Raw genomic sequence first — 19273 nt, 5'->3', positions numbered from 1 at the left:
TTTAGGGGGACTTGACATCTGTACAATTTTGAGCCTTTTTATCCAAGAGAAAGAAATACCCATTTAGTCAAGTCTTCTATGCCTCTGCCCAGAGAGTTTTGAAGTTTTTTTTTTTTCTTTTTAAATGAAGGTTTTACAAAATAACTTCCTTTTATTATTACTAGGTTTTTTTTTTTTTTTTTTTTTTTTGCTTTATATTGTGGATAGAAACTTTGCTCCTATTATATGTACTTCTAAATGTTAATGTTTGCACATAAGGCCCTTTAACAGGTTTGCCTTCTTTCAGTTGCTTCTTTTGGATATTCTGAGTACACTAATCATCGTTTCCAAGTACTGATAACTTCGCCTTCTGTTCAGTAGCCATACCTCATATGTCTTTTCTCTAATTACATTGGTTAAGATGGCCAGAAGAATATTGAACAGTGGTATTAGAGCACGTCCTTGGGACACATTTGTTTTCAAATTTAGATTTAGAGTAGCCATTCCAGTGTCTAGCAGTCTGAAAAAAATCAATACAACCCTCTTTTTATAGGTGAGGATGTAGGCCCAGAAAGAAGTGACTTGGCCATCCAAGGTCACATGAGGACTGAGTGTCAGAGTTGGGAGTAGGATCTGGACTTTTTGACTCACTGAGCATGCCTCTCCACTGCCAGACTCATGCCAGTACTGGAGAAGCCCCTTTCAGGAGCTCACCCAGGCCCCTGCGTGGCTGCAACCCCAGCTGTCCTGCAGAGATCATCCCAGGGGGAAAAAAAAAAAGTTGCCTTCAAGTCGATTCTGACACATAGCGACTCTATAGGACAGAGTACAACTGCCCCAAAGGGTTTCCAAGGAGAGGCTGGTGAATTTGAACTGCTGACCTTTTGGTTAGCAGCTATAACTTTTACCCGCTGTGCCACCAGGGCTCCCAGAGATCGTCCAGACAGATTTTAAAAAAAGTTTTTTTCTTTGTTCGAAGTAATGTCTGCTATATTAAGAATAAGATGACCAGACTGAAGAAAATATTGGTGGTAATATTTTTCTTCAGATAGTTGATGTAGAACATTCATATGTGAGATGCAGATTTCAAGTGGTTCACACAATCTTTGCTTGTTGGCAAACTTAGACAAAATTACATTTTTTAAGTTGCACAGGCCTCTTTAATTTGGTGTGTCCATTTGCAGAGCAGGACTGGGGTTTTGCTCTTACTTCAACCAGTGGGAACGAACGTTTGGAAATGAGCACTTACTGAGCACCCACTGTGTGTCAGGCACTGTACTAGAGATGTGCATACAAAATAAAGTGCACAGGTCCTTGTCCTTGACCAGCTCACGGTCCAGCTAGATACCCCTATTGGAAGTCTGATTTTTCTGTTTGTCCTCAGTAATTTTTAATTTCCCAAGTAAAAGTTTATGATGTTACTTTGTGACTCTGATTTGGGCCACCTGAAAACATTTCAGAAAGCATCATTTGAGTTTCTGCTCATTGTTCCTTTTATGCAACACCAGGGAGATAAGAACAAAGAACATGGAAGACTGATTAAAAAGGATGAGCCCATCAAGGAATGGCCTCCCCCGCTTTTTTTTTTTTAAGAAAAAGAATTTTCTGCTCATACCCTCTTTTGATCAGATGAATTTGCTAGGTACAGTTTAGCCTATTTATATTGGAACGTTTCTGAGTTCAGGTGTGAGGCTTCTAACCCTCTCCACGCTAAACCAGCAAAGCTCCTCTGTCCCTGTTTGAGTTTCTGTTTTTAAACACGCTGCTCTACTTTGGTGCAATGTCAAAGCTAATGGAATAGTGACCCAGCAGCACTCTGCAGATTGTAATCTGCCCTATTAAGCTTGACTGTCCTTTGAGAAGAGCCTAATTGATGTTAATACAGGGATAATTTATGATTTTTTTTTCCCATCATAGGAAGCAGAATAAAGGGTTGGCACAGCATTAGCTGAAGGTAAAAGTAAAGGTGAGTGTGTTGTTGAGTGAAAATTGGGGACCAGTCACTACTAATGGCTGTGACTTTGCCACTTCCTTCTTAGTTTAGGGGTGAGGGTTGGTGGCAGGGAGTCATTACGCCAGGAGGGGGGTGTGATTAAGCCAGCTGTTTCTATTACAGGCTTTGACATCTAACCACTGTGCCACCAGGGCTCCTGAAGCCAGGGAGACTGACTCAAGTCTAGTGTCTTATTCTGGGAGAGTATTGACACTAAAAACGCTTGAATATTAATGGAGGTAGCAACTTGTCTTTTAAGGACCTCTAGGGACGGAGATATGAGTCAGAATTGACTTGACGTGGGTGGGTAGGGACAGGGAGGAGCGGTGGTGAAGAGCTTGCCTGCTAACCAAAACCTCTGCATTTTAAATCCACCAGCCATTCCTTGGAAACCCAATGGGGCAGTTCTACTCGACAGCAAGGGTTTCTTTTTTTTAGGGAAGGAGAAGGAGCGCTGGTAGCGCAGTGGTTAAGCACTCCAGTGCTAACCAAAAGGTCGGTGGTTTGAACCCACCAGCTGTTCTGTGGGAGAGACCTGGTGATCTGCTCCCATAGAGATTTCAGCCTAGGAAACCCCATGGGGCAGTTCTACTCTTGTCCTGTAGATTACTGAGTCAGAATCGACGGCAATGGGTTTTTTTTTTTTTTTTTTTTGGAGGGAAGGAGAGTTCCTCACCTTCTCCCAGGAGCTCCTCCTTATTACCCTGTGCAGAATTTTTCCCTCCCTCTGTTGTGTTGAGTTAGCACTTTGCCACTTACACTTCGCATTGAAAATACTGGATACCTGTCTTCCTGTTAAGAAATACCACCTTCCTTAACAGAAGTAAAACCCAGAAACTCCACTGTTGGCACTGGAAAGACACCTCTTGGGATTCTTTGCTGATTACTGCTGCCAACAAGATAGGCCCAAGTGCAGCTGGCAGACAGCAGAGACAGGTTGGCTGTTTGAGAAACTAACATTGAAGATTAGGGAATAACTCAGGATATTACATGGCTCTGGCTTGGTAGATCTCCAAGTTTAATGTGTTTTTAAAATTACCTCATAGAATGTGTATCTGTGAGGTCTGGGCTGGGTGGAACTTAGGAGTCTGGTTTTGATGGGGTGGCTCTGAGACTCCGCCTTGAGCAGCTAGCTCTGGGTAGACGGCTTACCCTATGAGACACAACTTATCTGCTGAGCTTGCATGCCCACACCATGTAATGCCAGAAAGAAGCAACACTCGTGTTTGGACTCCTTCTTTCAGCTCGTGGAGGGAACTGAAGGATGCCAGAATTTGATGCTCACTTCCCCAGAGAACACTGCATAATAGCTCCAGGGCCTGAGGCCTTTTTGAATCTACCCTAGGTCTGTCCCTCAGCTTCTGTTTCTTCTCTGGGACCTTCCTACATCCTGTGGTGGGGTCTCCTAAGGCCAGGCTCCTCTACAAGCTGACTCGTTAGAGTCAACAGTCAAGCCACCCAAGACATCTTTCACAGCTCCCTTCACAGCTCCCTGTCTGAGGTCCATCACCACTACTAGACAGACCTCAGACATTGTGACACCCATGGACCAAATTCTAAAGCCACCTTTTGTTGGTAACTTGGTTTATAAGGGTCAGACCTTGTGCCAGACACGTTTTCTCCTGTGCACTTAAGTTTGCTGCAGACTCGCCTAAGTATCTTGTGGCCACATGAAAATCAAGGCAGCTTGTTCAGTGTCTAAGGTGGGCCAATAATGACTGGAAAAGTCCGAACCATTTTTAAGTTGGTTTAATTTCCATGTTAACACTCTGAGCTTAGCCTTTAGCTCCATCATAAATAATTATTCTTAGTTACTAGATAGAACATTGTTAATAACATCCACTTATGAACCAAATATGCATTTAAATGTTGACTCGAGGTCGTGTTTTGGGCTGCTTGCCTCTAAATACTAAAGTTGTTTCAGAGACTGTTCCTCAACTCCCCTCCCAGACAGTGCCAACGTGCCCAGCTCCTCCAGGAGTCCCCTAACTTCTCATCTTGGAAAAGTGGGTCAAAGAGCAAATCCCAGCCTGGAAATTTGCTGTAACAAAAAGGTCTTCCAAGCACCAGGTTGGAGTGTGGTTAACTTGACAACACACATGATGACAGTAATTCCCAGTATTCATCATAGAAGGTCACCCACGCACGTTAGCCCCGGTTCTTCATCTTCCAGTCTGTACGTTCACTTGTTGATCTCAGCTCTCAGGCATTAGAATCACCGGGGGAACGCAGATTTTAAAACAAAAATGATGCCCTGACCACACCTCAACCAATTAAATCTGAATCCCTGGGGCAGGGCCCTCAAATCGGTGTTTTTTTAAAGCTCCCAGGAGAGAAACGCTGCTCTAACACGAGGCTTTGCTCCATATTCAAGTCTTTCTTCACTCATCTCCCAGGCGCGCGTTAGGCCAATCTTGGACGTTTTTACCTTAGAGTAAATAAATTTGGAAAGGAAGAGTTGATAAGAAAAAGAGAAGGGAGAGACGGCAAGGACTGAAGGCCATGAAGATATGAGTCAATTTCCCCACCTTTTGACCATTTAGTTGGTATAGGGTTAGGAGAGGGCCTGCCTGGGATAAAGGCTCCCTGTGACTGAGGGTCTAGAGGCGCTACTTGGTGGCCGCTGGGCTGCATCTGACCTGCAGGTACATTTTCTTTGGCTTGTCATATGGTTGCACATAGCAGTTGTAAAAAACGTGAATGCCAGCCTCTACAGATCAGGTTCCCATAAAAGCCTTCTCTCAAATCTGATGGTGTTTGCTGGAGGACTCGGCGCTAAATCAAACAGTGCGTTTTTGTATGTGGGTTCATTGATTCTCAGTTACCCAGGTTACCCCCTCATGAGGGTGGTAACTGAAGAAATATGATTTAACAGCTTTGCTTTCTGATTCTGCTATCAGAAGGAAAAATGGATTTTCAGATTCAGATTCCTGTTTCACCACTGAGAAAAAAAAAGACCTACAAAGTTACTTTATATCACTTCCTTCTGCAGAGTCCAGCTTGGGAGATAGCAGTCCAGGGTTTAGTCTTGATTTTACTTTGGAATTTAGGGCTATCTCTTAACTTCTGCGTGTACTTATCTATGCGGGGATAAGACTAAGTCATTTCTAAGGGTCAGTTTCTGGCTTCTTGAACTCCCAGGAAGCCAGTGGCACAAGAATAGGAGACAGCTTGGGTTAAGAGCAGCCTGTGTATAAAGGTGATGGAGAAACTCCAAGTCCAGGTGTAAGACTGTCAGCGTGAAAACTCCAGCCAGAAGCCTGGGAGGCCAGACAGGAAAGAGCTGAACTTAGGGGCAGAAGCTACAGTGAAATATTTGGGTTCTAACCATCTGAGCTGGCCAAAGAGGGAACATGTGGTTTGGGAGGAAGGGCTCAGTCACGGGAGGTGTCCATCAGAGGCCAGGCAGCCACTTGGAGGGGATGTTTTCGGGAGCAAATGGCGGACAGGTCCCTTCCCAGCACTTAGAGATAACCGGAAGGTCACAGGGAGCTCCTTTTCCACCTCTTGTTCAAGGAAGGCGGCGTGGCTGTCTGGGACATGGTCTGCCCACAGAATGGGAAGTCAGCACCTTAGGTGTTTTCAAACACTGTATTTTAAAATTTTTATTTCTTAAAAATATTTACGACCATAAAAGTACTATGCAACAGGGGACAGATGCCTTTGATGTGTCCCCCCCTTTCGTTTATCTCAAAACAAGGTCAAGGCATAAATTACTCCGCTGGGCACCAGGCATGCCCCTTGTCCTCGGGGCTCCATGGCTGGTGCTGCCGCTTGTTCCATCCACCGCGGGTATTTGCCCCCCGAGGCTGCGCAGGCTCCGGGGTCCCTGCACGGGCTTTATTCAGTGCATTCCAGAGATGACCCCTCATCAGCGCTGGCCGAGCCCCTCCCACGTGCACCGGTAGGCGTATGGAAGGATGGGAGGCAGTGTGTGTGTGGCCGGGGTGCGGGAAGGGGTGCTCCCCACCCCACCCCTGTGGCCAGGGCAGCAGCCAGGCCAGCGTCAGGGCCGGCTGTGGGCAGACTTGGGAATGCGAGGCCTGGGGATGCGTCCCCCACGCGCTTCCCCGTGAGGTACCTAGGAACAAAGCGGCCGGGGGCGGCCGGGTGGCAGACGACAGGCGTTGGCGGTCAGGTCAGTGTGAATCTCGTGAGTGGAGAGTCCGCCTGTCCCCGATCTCGGGGCCTCACCTGCCCACCCATCACCGTCTGGGCACCCCAGGGTCTTTCTTTATCCCTGGCCATCAGCTGTCACCTGCAAGCCCTTGGGCTCGGGTTCATTCACGGGGAGCCCGGGGAGAGAGTGGAGGTGACTCAGGAGCCATGAGCAGCGTGGGGGGGGGGGAGCCGGGGAGGACGACGCAGGTTCCAGATCTAGCACCTGCTGTCCCTTGGGGGGAAGGAGGGGGCGGGGAGGGGGGAGGGACGTGTATTTACAGTCTTCCTGGATTTCTTGTGAGGATGGCGATGATTACCAATTCCTAGCACCAGAGTGACTGGGGCAGCAGACGCTCCCCTAGAGCCTGGGGAGGCCCTACAGGGGTGTGGGGGGGGGGGCCTCTTTAAGTCCCCAGGGGTCTGTGTTGGAGGTGTCTTGGTCTCCCAGTAGGCGGTCCCTCTTAAAACAGGCCTGAGTTCCATTCCAGAGGGGACAGACAGTTTCTCAGGAGAGGAGGTCAAGTGCAAGGTGAGCTGGCAGCTGGCAGCCATCCTCTCCACCCCAGCTCTGTGGGGCACAGGCCTCGGCCTGCTTGCATGCAGCCTTGGGCCTGTTCCTGGTCCCCATCAACTCGCAGCCTCCTCCGGAGCCTCACTCCAGCACTTTGGGGTCAGGGTCCAGGCTGTGTTCCCTCCTGCGCTTGGCATTTTTAAAGAAGCCGAGCTGTGGGGAGGCCAAGGAGGCACTCTCAGGGGTAAACAAGGCCTGTTTCCCCTCCCTGCTGCCCCTCCACTCACTGTCCTCAGGCTCCCTCCCTCTGAGGACTTCCCTGAATACCCCAGCTCACTCTGAGCACCCTCCACCCACCAGAAGTCCCTCAGGGTACTGAACAGTGGACCAGGTAATTGCTGAGTGGAGGCTGGAATGAGTGGATTCTGCTCTTGGCAGGAGGCAGGAAATCATGCTGGCTCCCACCATCTTGCTGTGTGACCCTTTTCTGGTCAACATCCCTCTCTGGCCCACTCTCCCCTCATCTATAAAAGGAGGAGGTTGAGACTGGGGTCCTTAAACTGAGGTTCAGAGACAGAGAAGGCTCCGGAGGATTCATTAGCAGCCTGACACTGTGGGAGAAACTTGGTGCAGTTGTGTGTACTCGCTTTTTTCTGATCAGAGGAACCCTAGCTTTCATTGGTTCTCCAAGGGGCTTGCAACCCACAAATGGGTCAGAGCCATAGCCTGAGTGCCCCTGCTGGCCCTAGCCCATCTGCCACTGCGGTAAGGGGCTGGCAGGTTGGGGAGGAAGGCTGGTTGGTGGCCAGCTCCCAGGAAGAGGCCAATGTGCGGAGTGGCCACAGAGCCCTGAGGCTGGAGCTCCAGGCCCGGGCCAACCAGCCTGGGGGCTGCTCCCACCCCCACCTGCAGGGTCCTCACCTTCCACAGTGCCAAGACCAGTAGGGCCAGGAGCAGGAGGCCCCCCAGTGTGCTGCCCAGAATGATCCAGATGGGGATCTCCATGTCTTCTTGCTTTGAGATCTCAAACACGATCTGCAAGGGGAGGGGTGGAGCCAGGCCCACAGCATTACTGCCTGGGGCAGGTGGCAGCTGGGGCAGGTGGCAGCTGGGGCAGGTGGCAGCTGGGGCAGGTTGGCAGCTGGGACAGGTAGCAGCTGGGGCAGGTGGCAGTTGGGGAAGGTGGCAGCTGGGACAGGCGGCAGTTGGGGCAGGTTGGCAGCTGGGGCAGGTGGCAGCTGGGGCAGGTGGCCACTGGGGCAGGTAGCAGCTGGGGCAGGTTGGCAGCTGAGGCAGGTTGGCAGCTGGGGCAGGTGGTAGCTGGGGCAGGTGGCAGTTGGGGCAGGTTGGCAGCCTGGGGCAGGGTGTGAGGGAAGAGATAATTGGCGGGGAGTAGATGCTGGAGGAGTGGGTGGCACACCGTCAGCAGAGAGGCCTCTGAGCTGCCAGCCCTGCCCGTGGACACCTGAATACAGTGACCTAGCTGACCCTGCTTCTCCCTGAGATGCCTTCTGCCTTTGGCCTCCAGGCTGCCCCACTCTTCCTGGTTTCTTCTCCCACTTATTGGCTACTCTTTCTCTGCTTCCTCACCTTCTCCCAAACCTCTAAGTGTTGGCATGTCCCGAGGTCCCTTGGGCCTCTTCTTCACCTACAGTCCCTCCCTGGGTGAGCCTGAGGCCAACCTTGCCACAAGGCACAGCGGGCACAGTGCCAGGGCCCACAATACTTTTAGGGGCACATGAACATGTTTTCATTTCTTTTAAAATCAGAGGAGAAAAAAATGAGTATAATTCAGCCTGGATTACATCTTTATACCAACGTGGTCATATAGTAGAATTTTAAAGATTTTTTCATGGAGAAAGGCATCCACGAAGGCAAAAGAGGTTAGGGTCAGCAAACTCATAATGCGCCCTGGGTAACCTCAGTCCCGTGGCTCTCCCTGTCTATATGCTGACCGCTTTCGCTTTTGTCTCCTCCACCGGGACTCTCCCCTGAATTCTAGATTGTATCCAACTGTCTCCTTGGCACGCCTGGCATCTTCAAACCAGTTGCCATTAAGTCGATTCCAGCTCATGGCGACCCCATGTGTGTCACAGTAGAACTGTGCTCTGTAGGGTTTCCAATGGCTGGTTTTTCGGAAGTAGATCACCAGGCCTTTCTTCCACGGTGCCTCTGGGGGACTTGACCCTTCAACCTTTCAGTTAGTAGCTGAGTGTGTTAACATTTGCACCACCCACGGATGACTCTGGCATCTTTAATAGACCCCAAATCAAACTCCTGATCCCACCCCCCACTGCAAACCAGTTCTCGCCATGTCTTTCCCATTGAAGCAAACGGCAACATCATCCTTTCTTCCCGTTGCTCAGGTCCAAAACCTTACATTCATCCTTGGATCTTCCTTTCACACCCACGTGGAATCTACCAGCAAAGCCTGTCTGCTCCCTTTGCAACGCCCAGAACAGGGCCTCTCTTCCCGCCTCCGCGGCTCGCTCCTTGGTCTGAGCCCCTCATCTCTCACCTGGGGCCTGCAGTGGCGGCCTGACTACCTCCCTGCTTCCGCGTCGCCCCCTACAGTCCATCCTAAACACAGCAGCTAGAGGGATCCTTTTTAGCAGTAAGGTGGCCCTGTTCTCTGCTCTGGAGCCCCCGGGGGGTGTAAACAGTTAACACGCTTGGCTGCTAACTGAAGAGGTGGAGGCTTGAGTCCACCCAGAGGCAGCTCAGAAGAAAGGCCTGGTGATCTGCTTCGGAAAAATCCGTGAGAACCCTGTGGAGCACAGCTGTACTGTGACACACGTGGGGTCGCCACAGGCCAGCGCTGACTCGCCGTAACTGGTTTCATTCTCCGCTCTGCTCCAAGCCCTCCTGTTCCCCATCCCATTCACAGAAAAAACCAAGTCCTTACGGTGGCCTGTGGAGCCCTGGGGGTTCAGTGGTTAGGAGCTTGGCTGTTAATCAAAAATTCGGCAGTTCGAACCCACTAGCGCTCCTCGGACACCTTTTGGGGCGGTTCTACCCTGTCCCGTGTGGCCGCTGGATTCTCTGGCCGACCTGGCCTCCCGTTCTCCCCGGCTCTCCACCCCAGCCCCCCGGCGCCTTGGCCCCCCTTTCTCCCCGGCTCTCCACCCCAGCCCCCCGGCGCCTTGGCCTCCCGCACGCCAAGCACGTGGCCACTCGGGGCCTTGTGTTTGCGGTCCCCTCTGCCTGCAAGGCTTCTCCGCAGACATTCTCGTGAGTCCCTCCTGCGTTCCCTGTGGTCTCTGGCTGATGGCACCTTATCGGAGAGGCTTTCTCCAACCTCCTTGTATAAAATAGCACCCCCAACTCTCCACCCTTAGGTGCCCACATTTTTCTGGGTAGCCCTTATCACCACTTGACATTGTATATATTTAAGTTTATTGTTTTTCTCCTTGTCTGGATTGTCAGCCCCAGGAGTGCAGGGGCTTTGTCTGTTTTGCTCAGTGCCTGGGACAGTGCCTGGAATGTAGTAGGAGCTCAGCAGATATGTGTTGAATGACTGAATGAATGAACTCTCTGCAACAGCATCCTAGAGTCCTGACCTGGCCACTGACTCACTATGCAACTGGAGGCAAGGTGCTACCGCTTCTGTCTTATCGCACCCAGCCTCAGTTTTCATATCTGAGAAATGGGGATGATGGAACTTGCTTCACAATGTTGTTGTGAAGAGGGAGCAAGGTAACGTGTGCAGTGTCTGGTGCAGTGCCTGGCACACAGTAAGGGCTCACCGAGCGGTAGGTCCCTTATACGTTCTTTCCCCATCCCTGAAGCTTGCCTCCCCACCCCCAGCATGATAAGGGCTTGATTTTGGGGTAGCTGGATTCCTAAAAGAGAAATGAAGCATCCAGAGAATATAAGTGGGATTTAGGGGAAGGGGCGGGGTGGAAGGACATGGAGAATTCACCTAGAAGACATGTACTAGTGTGGGGAGAGGGGTCGTTTGTAGGGGTGCCTATAACACCTCCCTTCTGGTCATCTGGCAAGTTCCATCGTATCTTCCAAGGCTCAGTTCTAATGCACCGTCTCAGGAAAGCTTTCCCTGGACTTGGCCTCGCTCGGACCTCATGGTGCCTTTGCTCACCCCAGTTGTGTCCACACTTGGTTGTCATTGTCCCTTGTCTGCCTACGTCATCTCTGTGTCCCCTGTGGGGTAGGAGTCATGGGAGGGGCACCCCACAAATGCTAAATGAATGAATGAATGAATGAGTGAGTAAAAAATGGTCATCGTTGGTTCCTCACTTGCTGCTTCGGGGCTTTTGCCCCTGCCGCTGCTCTGCCTGGGGTTTGTGATTGACGTTTGATTATTTTATTAGGGTCCGGCTCCCAGAAGGCATCTGTTTGCTCTCAGCGTCTCACGGGGCCGGGGCCGGGGCGGGGAGTGGGGGAGGTGACGAAGGGGGTGCTGACTCGGTATCTGTTACCCAAGAGTTTGCTGAGGCCGGCCTGCGGCATTTCTGGGACATGGCCAGTGGGGGGCAGCAGTGTCCCACACCAGGCGCCTGCTCTATTTTCAGAGGACTGGGTTTTCCTTTTAAGACCCAACGTCTTTTCTCAGAAGAGCACTCACAGAGCCTCACCGGCTCCTGGACCCTGACTCCAGCCAGTCTGATCTGCAGATCACAAAGCAGCCCACTACCGAGGCGTTTCACGCTCTGGTCTTCACAGGTTCAGTTCACACCAGATGTCTACAGCACTTGAATTTCATTAGATTTGAAGTGTGAAGGGCGGCGGAGGAGAATGCTGGGTACCCATTCTACAGCCACCAGTCTGCCCGAGGACACTGCCTCACCCACTCCAGCTTCCTGTGGGGTAGGCAGGCCTGGCATCTTCAATTTCCCAAAGCGTAAAATAAGGAAATACACAGGGCCCCTCTTCCCCCCACCCCTGTCTCACTCCCTCAGGGAGCACAGAGCCTGGTACCCCCCAGGCATGGGGGCAAATGCCTACTTCTGCCCCCCTCCTCAGTTTTGCCCTGAAGGCCAATTTGTCTTGCTTTTTCCCCTCTCCTCAGATGCCACACCATTGCTGTCTGCCATCTCTCTCCCCGAAGCGAGGTGGGCAGAAGGTGTTGGAAAAGTCTAGGGGAGCGGGCAGCCCTTTCCCAGGCTGGCGGCTCAGGGGCTGAGACCGGGATCCCAGGGCTCACCTGGCGGCTGGGGTCCTCCTCACGGAAGATGAAGGGACTGTGGAACTGCCGCTGCAGGGCCGCGTGGACCGTTATTTTCATGGACTTGTACTTGAGCTGTGCAAGCACAGGCCCTGTCAGAAGCTGGCCCTGGAAGCCTCCCACCCCGCCTCTTCCCCAGGACCCCCAGGTGGGAGCTGTCCCAGCACTGCTCCTTCCTGTTCTTCCTTCCAGACAAGCCCTGGTGCCCCACTTACTGCTTTTAGGGACGTCAACCACAGGTTCCCCAGCAGGTGGAAATTGATTTCCTGGTTAGGGGCCAGCCTCACGTTGCAGTTGATGGAGACGACATCAGAGTTGCTGTGATTCTGAAAGAGGAGATGGGTCTGGGGGTGAGCAGCTGGGCCCTGGGGGAGCAGAGGGAGGCAACTGGTCCAGCGAGAACCTGAGAAGGTGAGCAGACACCTGGGCCACAGGAGAGACGGTTGTGTGGCACCGCTTAACCAACTGGGGTTTGCTCCTGGGAGGGAGGGGAAAGGAGAGGACAGGGGGCCAGGGGTGGCCGGAGGCCAAGGTAAGGGTGGGTATGTCTGATCTTCCATTTGAACTCAAGCATAATGGCCAGGCTGGGTGTATTCCAGGAACAGAAGTCTGGTTCAACATTAGGAAGCCTATAAATGTCATCACCATACAAACAAATCAAAGGGAAAAAAATTATATGAGCATCGCAACAGATGCAGAAAGAGCATGTTAGGAACTCCAACTTCCATTCATGATAAGGACTCCCAGGTAAATTCTTGAATCTGATTACCAAAAAACAAACAAACCCAGTGCCGTCGAGTCGATTCTGACTCATAGCGACCCTATAGGACAGAGTAGAATTGCCCCATAGGGTTTCCAAGGAGCGCCTCGTGGATTCAAACTGCCGACCTTTTGGTTAACTCTTAACCACTGAGCCACGAGGGCTCCTGATACTTGTTTAATCTGATTAAAGGGTATTTATTAAATACTACAGCAAGTATCAGGAGCCCTCGTGGCTCCGTGGTCAAGAGTTTGGCCACTAACCAAAAAGTCGGCAGTTCAAATTCACCAGCCGCTCCTTGAAAACCCTACGAGGCAGTTCTACTCTGTCTTATAGGGTCACTATGAGTTGGAATCGACTTGACGGCAAAAAGTTTGGTTTTTGGTTATAGCAAGTATCATAGTTAATAATAAAAAAATTGGAAACAATTCCTTTAAAATCAGGATCAAGACAAAACTGCCGCCACTTCTGTTTACCGTTGCCCTCGAGGTCCCAGCCAGAGCACTAAGACAGGAAAAAAGTCTGGTGGGAATTGAAGGGAAAAGCGAAAACAGCTTAATGGGAAACCCCAACAAATCTCCAGACAAGTAATTAGAGCGTATTAGGTTGAAGTTGTCCATACTGCTGCCTTGCTGCCCGCGCCAACCCCCACCCAAGCCCAAACCTTCAATAAAGTGCACTACACTTAAAAAAAAAAGGCTCTGTGTGATGTACTTGTTTGGGAAAAGAAAACTAAAACAGCTATGTTTTATGTCTGGATAAGGAATAGCGAAATCAAGCTCAGAAACTGGTATTTGGGGGCAGAGGAGACCGTGAAGACATAAACCTGGATGCTGGTAGATGCGTTGGGGAGGGCTTTGGACTCCACAGGACACCCCACCGGGTGCTGAAGCTGAGCTGGGCTCCATCTCCAGGGCAGAGGTCTTAGCTGACATGGTCGATTGTCTCCAACACAAGCCATGTATGTTCTGGCCTCCACAGTGTTGCTCCGTCTGCTTTCTTCGCTTCCCTCCGCTTATCCACATCCCACCAGCCTCGCAGGCCCAGGGTGAGCCCACGGCCCCAACTCCGCTACCCTCTGGGCTGTCTGCCTACTGCTGACCTCTTGTTGCCTGGCTTTGTAAGCTGCACTCCGCGTCTGTCTCCCCCACCCAGTCTGGGCAAGAGTGTCCGTTCCACATTGTGTTTCCTTTCCATTTGAGGCTGGGCACATATTAGGTGCTTGATAAGCTCTTAAAAAATATATATTTTTTAATTAATTAAAAAAATTGTTGTGGTGAAAATATGCGTAATAAAACATACGCCATCTCAACAGTTCCTACATGTGCAATTCAGTAACTTCGATGACGTTCTTCAAGTCATGCAACCATACTCCCTCTCCTTGACCAGATCATTCCCCACCACTAACATAAACTCAACGTCCCTTAAGCAAACCCCCACCCCCTGCCCCGCTTTCCTGGTAACCACTAATAATCTTTGGTTTCTATATTTTTGCTTATTTCAGATAAGTGAGTTGACGAGCTTTTACTGACAAGCTCTTGGAGGAGAGAAATCACCCCTGGAGATCAGGCAACCGTCTTCTTCCCCTCCCCCCATGGCTGTCTGTGAGGGGGACACTCACCAGCTGTGGGGCGTGACTCAAGTCCTCCTCTGCCGGGGTGCGCCGATACTCAGTGCTGTTCCCCCAGACATTGCAGGACACGTTTCCCTGCACAAAGGACACAGACACACAACCTCACAACCGGCTCTTGCTGACTCAGCATCCCAGAAAAGACCTTTTTCTCTTCTTTCCAGAGAAGATGCAGCCCTGGTCCTAGGAGAAGGGAGCTGGGGTCTGGGGACTCAGGGATATACGTAGACGATGTGTCCTTCTCTTCCTGGTCCCCTCCCCTAAGCTGGCTCCTGGGGACACTGGTACCTGGTTGATGTACCTAAACGATACGTCCTTCTCCTCCTGGTCCCCTCCCCTAAGCTGGCTTCCAGGGGCACTGGTACCTGGTCGGTGAGGACGTCCTTCAGCATCAGCAAGCGGCTGCCGCCCCTGGTGGCGATGGGAACGGTGATCTTCATCATCACCCCGTGGATGGGGAACAAGCCCAAGTTTTGGATCTGTGGCCAGAGATGGGGAGGTGTCAGTACACCTAGCGGCAGTTCGGGGCTGGCGGTGGGGAACGAGGTCCACAGAGGTCACCCAGGCCCTGGGCACAGTGATTCCCCTATCCCCCTCCCCCAGCCAGGCCTGTGCGCACTCCATCCAAGGCCCCTGGGGGCTGCATGGGGGAAAGTGTGAGAAAGTGCTGAGAGGGAGTGGGGTACTGGGGCCATGAAAGCCAGGGGTCCCTTCCATTTTCAGTCTTCTTGGCTGTGGGCCATTTTGTTGCCTGGTGCTGGTGGACACCTGGACAGAGGCCAGGAGCGGAGATGGTGACAGCCATTAATTTATTATAAGAGCTAACCATTAATCAATGAAGGACATAAACAGTGACTCTGTGGTAATATGCATTCTAGCCATGATGTATTCTGTGGCAAAGCAGTGGCAGTAGCTACAAGCAGAGCTTTGCAATCAGAAAGACCGAGAATATATCTCTGGGGCTGCCACCATGTATGAGTTCTGTGACCTTGAGCAGGTTACTAAGCCTCTCTTGGACAAGTTGTCCAGGTCTCAGTGTGTCTGAGTTGCAATTTTCTGATGTCAGCCTGCTCCTAGCCCTCACGGCTGTGGAAGTTGATAAACTCACAGCAGTTCGGGAGTGGGGAGAATTCGGAGCCCACTGTCAGAGGCTGTGAGATTGCCCACTAATCCTTTTTCCCTCCTTCCTCAGTGACAGAACCAAGTAGAAAAGCCCCACTCCCCAGCCTCACTTTCAGCTAAATCTCAACATTCTGGTCAATGAGAGGCAACTAGATGTGTTGTGAAAAACTGCCAGGGAGGCTCCTTAATAGGGAGAGGGCATGCTTTTCTCCCTTTCTTTCTTCCTACTGCCTGGAATGGGGATGTGATGGCTGGAGCAGCAGCCATCCTGGTCTGTGAGGTGACCTTGAGGCTCAAAATTGCATGCTGAGGATGTGGATGAGAAAAAAGACAGGGGAGCCAGTCCTGGATGACTTTGTGAAGCTGCCAACTCTGACTTCCTTTATGGGAGAGAATAAACTCCTGGTGCCCTGGAACCTATGTGTAGCCAAACCTAATTCTCACTGTCACACTTACCCTGTCCGATCACCCTTTTCAGGTGAGAAATAAGAGGCCCAGAGAGGGAAAGTGGCTTGCCTGAAGTCACACAGCGAGTGGGTAGAAGGGTTGAGGCTGGACACAGTCACTACAGATGATTCCAGATTCCTCTCCCCGAATGGGGGGTCCTTAGCTCCTGTCCCATACCCTCTGTCTGCCTCCCCACCAGCCTTACCTTGAAGGTGCTGTTGAAGGGAGGGCCCATGCCATCATATCTTTCAAGTGAGCTGTTGGACTTGACCTCGTAGTGGCTCAGACTGGTGCGCCTGCAGGGACAGAGGGCAGGGCTGCCGTGAGCTCAGTCAATGCTGTCTGGACGAGTAAATGAACAAGAGGGGGTGGGGGCATGCGCCGGCCTCCCCCGAGACCAGGAAAGATAGGCTTCATCTCGAGTCCTCTGGTTGGCTGCCTGGCGTGTTGGGAGGACTCTGAGGCCGGGTCTGGGTTCAGCAGGAATAAGTGCTGAGATCAATTAGCTGTGTCTACCCTGTGTGTGGAAACCCTAGTGACTCAGTGGTTAAGAGTTTGGCCACTAACCCAAAGGCTGGCAGTTCGAATCCACCAGCGCTCCTTGGAAAACCTATGGGGCAGTTCACTGTGTCCTATGGGGCCACTATGAATTGGAACTGACTTAATGACAACGGTGGGTTTTTTTGGCCCTGTGTGTGTGTGGCGGCGGGGGCGGGGGGGCCTGAGTGAGAAGAGGTGTTATTTGCATCCTTGTCTTAGCTCTGTGTCCAGGGGTCAGGCCTTATTTTGAGCATGAACTTGGCCGCTATGTGCTGTAGAAGGTTCCAGCCTCCAGGAGTAGTCGTGGCGGGGCCAAGCTTGCTTTCCAAGTCTTTGCCAAGTTCTCCCCTTACCCGGGAGCTCTCAGAAGGCAGGGGCTGTTTCCTCCACCCAACTGGGGGCCAGGGCATACTAAGGGATGGGGGAAGCCGGGAAAACAGTCTGCCCTGTGGGGAGGAGTATTTCACCACTGACATTGTCTAGCTTTGCAGGTGCAAGGTGATAATAAAAAGCAGACTGACTTTTAGTAGGTTTTATTACTGTTTTTAAATTCTCTACAGAAAATTCACCCATTTATTGCCTACACCTGGGGCAGATAATTCCCACCGACCCTCCCCCACACCCTTGCCACTCCTGGGAGCTCCCCAGGGGCCAGGCCTGGGGCTCCTCCTTCCTCCATTTTGACACCCCCTCCCCGCCTTGGAATGAGGGGGATGTGGTTCCCTGGCCCTCCAGGGACACACTTGGTTCCCATCTTCATGGTCCTCCAGTGCCTGGGCCAGGTCCCCTGAGACCTCTGACTCACTAAAGCCCCCCAGAGGGTGTCCCCATCTTAGGCTTTGCTCCTCACATGCCTTCCCTCCCTGGGGCTCCAAGAGCCAGGCCCACCTTGTGAAGAGGATGTCGGCCTCATATTTGAGGTGGAAACGCAGGAGGGCCGTGTTGTCTTCCTTGGTGCTCTCCTGCTCGTCACTGTCACTGTGAGGAGAGCCAGGCTGTGGGTGCCAGGAAAGGGCCACCCTCCCCTCTCCCTGCTCAGCAGCACATCCTGGCTGTCTTGGCACAGCAGGAGGGGTCTAAGTCAGACTAAAGGAAGAACATCCTGGCGTATAGAGCAGATAAGCACCAGAACAGGCGAGAGAGGGAACCCCAGGCGTCTCCTTAGGAGAGGACAGGCGTCCTGAGAGAGGCAGGGGATGGATGAGGTCAGCTGTTCCTGTCACTTTCTTAGGTGCAGCACCTCTGGGCTGTGTGGGGTCAGGGAAAGACTGGACTGAAGCTTGGACGACTCTGCGGGCTCAGCCCCAAGCGCCTTTGTTACCCCCTCTTGGCCTCATCATCTGTGCTGTGGGCTAGAGGGAGGTAATGCCTGCGGGGGAAGGTGGGAGAAGCAGCCTGCTCCTTCCACATGAGGGAAAGACAACTGGGAATTCCTGGCAGAGTTGCTTATTTATGCTTGCACAGCCGAAGGAAAGCTGCTCCTCACCCGGCTTGAGGGCAGCTCCTATGGGGTTGGCTGAGGTGGCTTTGCTGCTGTGGAAAGGTTGAGAGTGAAATTCAGAGACACTGGTGTGTGTGTAGGGGGGCGGTTGTTACACATGCTTCCCTTTCATCTGAGCACCATGAACTACCAGGTCAAATCATTTTAGACAGAAGAATATATGATTTCCGCTCAGCATATAAACTAAGTCCTCTGCCCCCAGGATAGGTGTCTAGTTAGAAAACAGGACACCCAACCCACACAGACACCCCTGCAACGCCCCCTCCAACACACCAGATTCACAAACACCCACAGCGCACACACTTGTACCAAAAACATGCCTATGCAAGCGCATTTGTGCCCTGTGAGAAACGGGACTGTTTTCTAAGTGCGCAAAGAGCAGGAGGGAGGCCGTGAAGTATCCCTGTGTCTGCCTGGCTCTGTCTCCCGTCCAGTAAGAATTCCAGCAAAAGGCACACTTCACTAAGTACAGCTGAGAAGTGAGCATGTGCTGGCGTGTGGACCCCCTGTGCTTCCAGACCTCTGACTGGGATGTGTGTGAGTGTGCATGTGTGTGAGAGTGTGAGTGTGTATGCGTGTGAGTATATGACTGTGTGTGAGTGTGAATGTGTGAGTGTGTGTTAGAAGGTTGGTGTTCGGTTTCCCTGAGTACTTATTTCTCAGCGTGGAGAAGTTCTCTGCAGGATTTGGCTGTTTATGAGCCTCCACAGTAGACAGAATTCCCCCCTCCCTGCCCACATCGAGGTAATTCTGTGAAAAAGGAAAGCGTGTTTACTACCGACGCAGGGTGATTTATGGTGTCAACCTATAGCAGGCTGCCTCAGGAAGGCCTGGGGGGGAGACACACATGTACCTTGTAAAGAAAGGTCCTTAAAAAGGAATAGCTTGCAAGGGGAGAGAGATGAACAGGAAAGAGCACTGGATAAGGAGTAGGGGAATTAATGTCCAGCTCCTAGTTCTACTATTTAGATGCTGTGTGTCATTGGGAAATCCACTCAACCTCTCTGAGCCTCAGTTCTCTTATCTGTAAATTGGTGGGGGTGGGAGATGACCTCTGCTTTGCCTAACTTAAAGGGCTGCTGTGGGAACTGACTGAGATATGTGTAGTATTTTATAACTGTATAGGGTTTTTAAAAAATAACTGCTCTATAAAGGTAAGGAATCCCTGGGTTATGCAAAGAGTTAACGTGTCCAGCAGCTAAATGAAAGGCTGTAGGTTCGAGCCCACCCAGAGGCACCTTGGAAGAAAGGCCTGTCATCTACTTCTGACAAACCAGCCACTGAAAGCCCCGTGGACGCACGTGGGGTTGCCATGAGCTGGAGTTGACTCGGCAGCAACTGGATTACATAAAGGCAAGGGACTGTCACTGTTATTTATGGCCAAACTGCTAAAGAGTGAAGAACGGTGGCACAAGGCAGGCAGCAGGTGGGTCCGCACTCTGGG

At 51.6% G+C, this 19273-nt stretch overlaps 1 protein-coding gene across 2 annotated transcripts in view; it reads right to left on the bottom strand.

Moving 5' to 3' along the window:
- Nucleotides 1-3015: 3015 nt before the first annotated feature.
- The window catches only part of ITGA11 (integrin subunit alpha 11), a 163232-nt gene continuing 146974 nt past the window's right edge, over nucleotides 3016-19273 (bottom strand). The window contains exons 23-30 of one of the 2 annotated variants that reach the window (XM_010598063.3): nucleotides 17217-17306; nucleotides 15994-16084; nucleotides 14585-14698; nucleotides 14211-14297; nucleotides 12045-12155; nucleotides 11809-11904; nucleotides 7566-7679; nucleotides 3016-4400 (exon numbers count right to left, since the gene is read on the bottom strand). In XM_010598063.3, the coding sequence (XP_010596365.2) occupies nucleotides 4290-4400; nucleotides 7566-7679; nucleotides 11809-11904; nucleotides 12045-12155; nucleotides 14211-14297; nucleotides 14585-14698; nucleotides 15994-16084; nucleotides 17217-17306 (814 nt within the window). In that variant the 3' untranslated portion in view covers nucleotides 3016-4289. Of the gene's footprint in view, nucleotides 4401-6382; nucleotides 6858-7565; nucleotides 7680-11808; nucleotides 11905-12044; nucleotides 12156-14210; nucleotides 14298-14584; nucleotides 14699-15993; nucleotides 16085-17216; nucleotides 17307-19273 lie in introns of those variants that run through there. The other variant, XM_010598064.2, reaches the window with a different exon arrangement.

The sequence above is a fragment of the Loxodonta africana genome, chromosome 13 (genome assembly GCF_030014295.1).
Source record: "Loxodonta africana isolate mLoxAfr1 chromosome 13, mLoxAfr1.hap2, whole genome shotgun sequence".
In the NCBI taxonomy this organism is placed as follows: Eukaryota; Metazoa; Chordata; class Mammalia; order Proboscidea; family Elephantidae; genus Loxodonta; species Loxodonta africana.
This window is presented reverse-complemented; position numbering and strand designations above follow the sequence as displayed.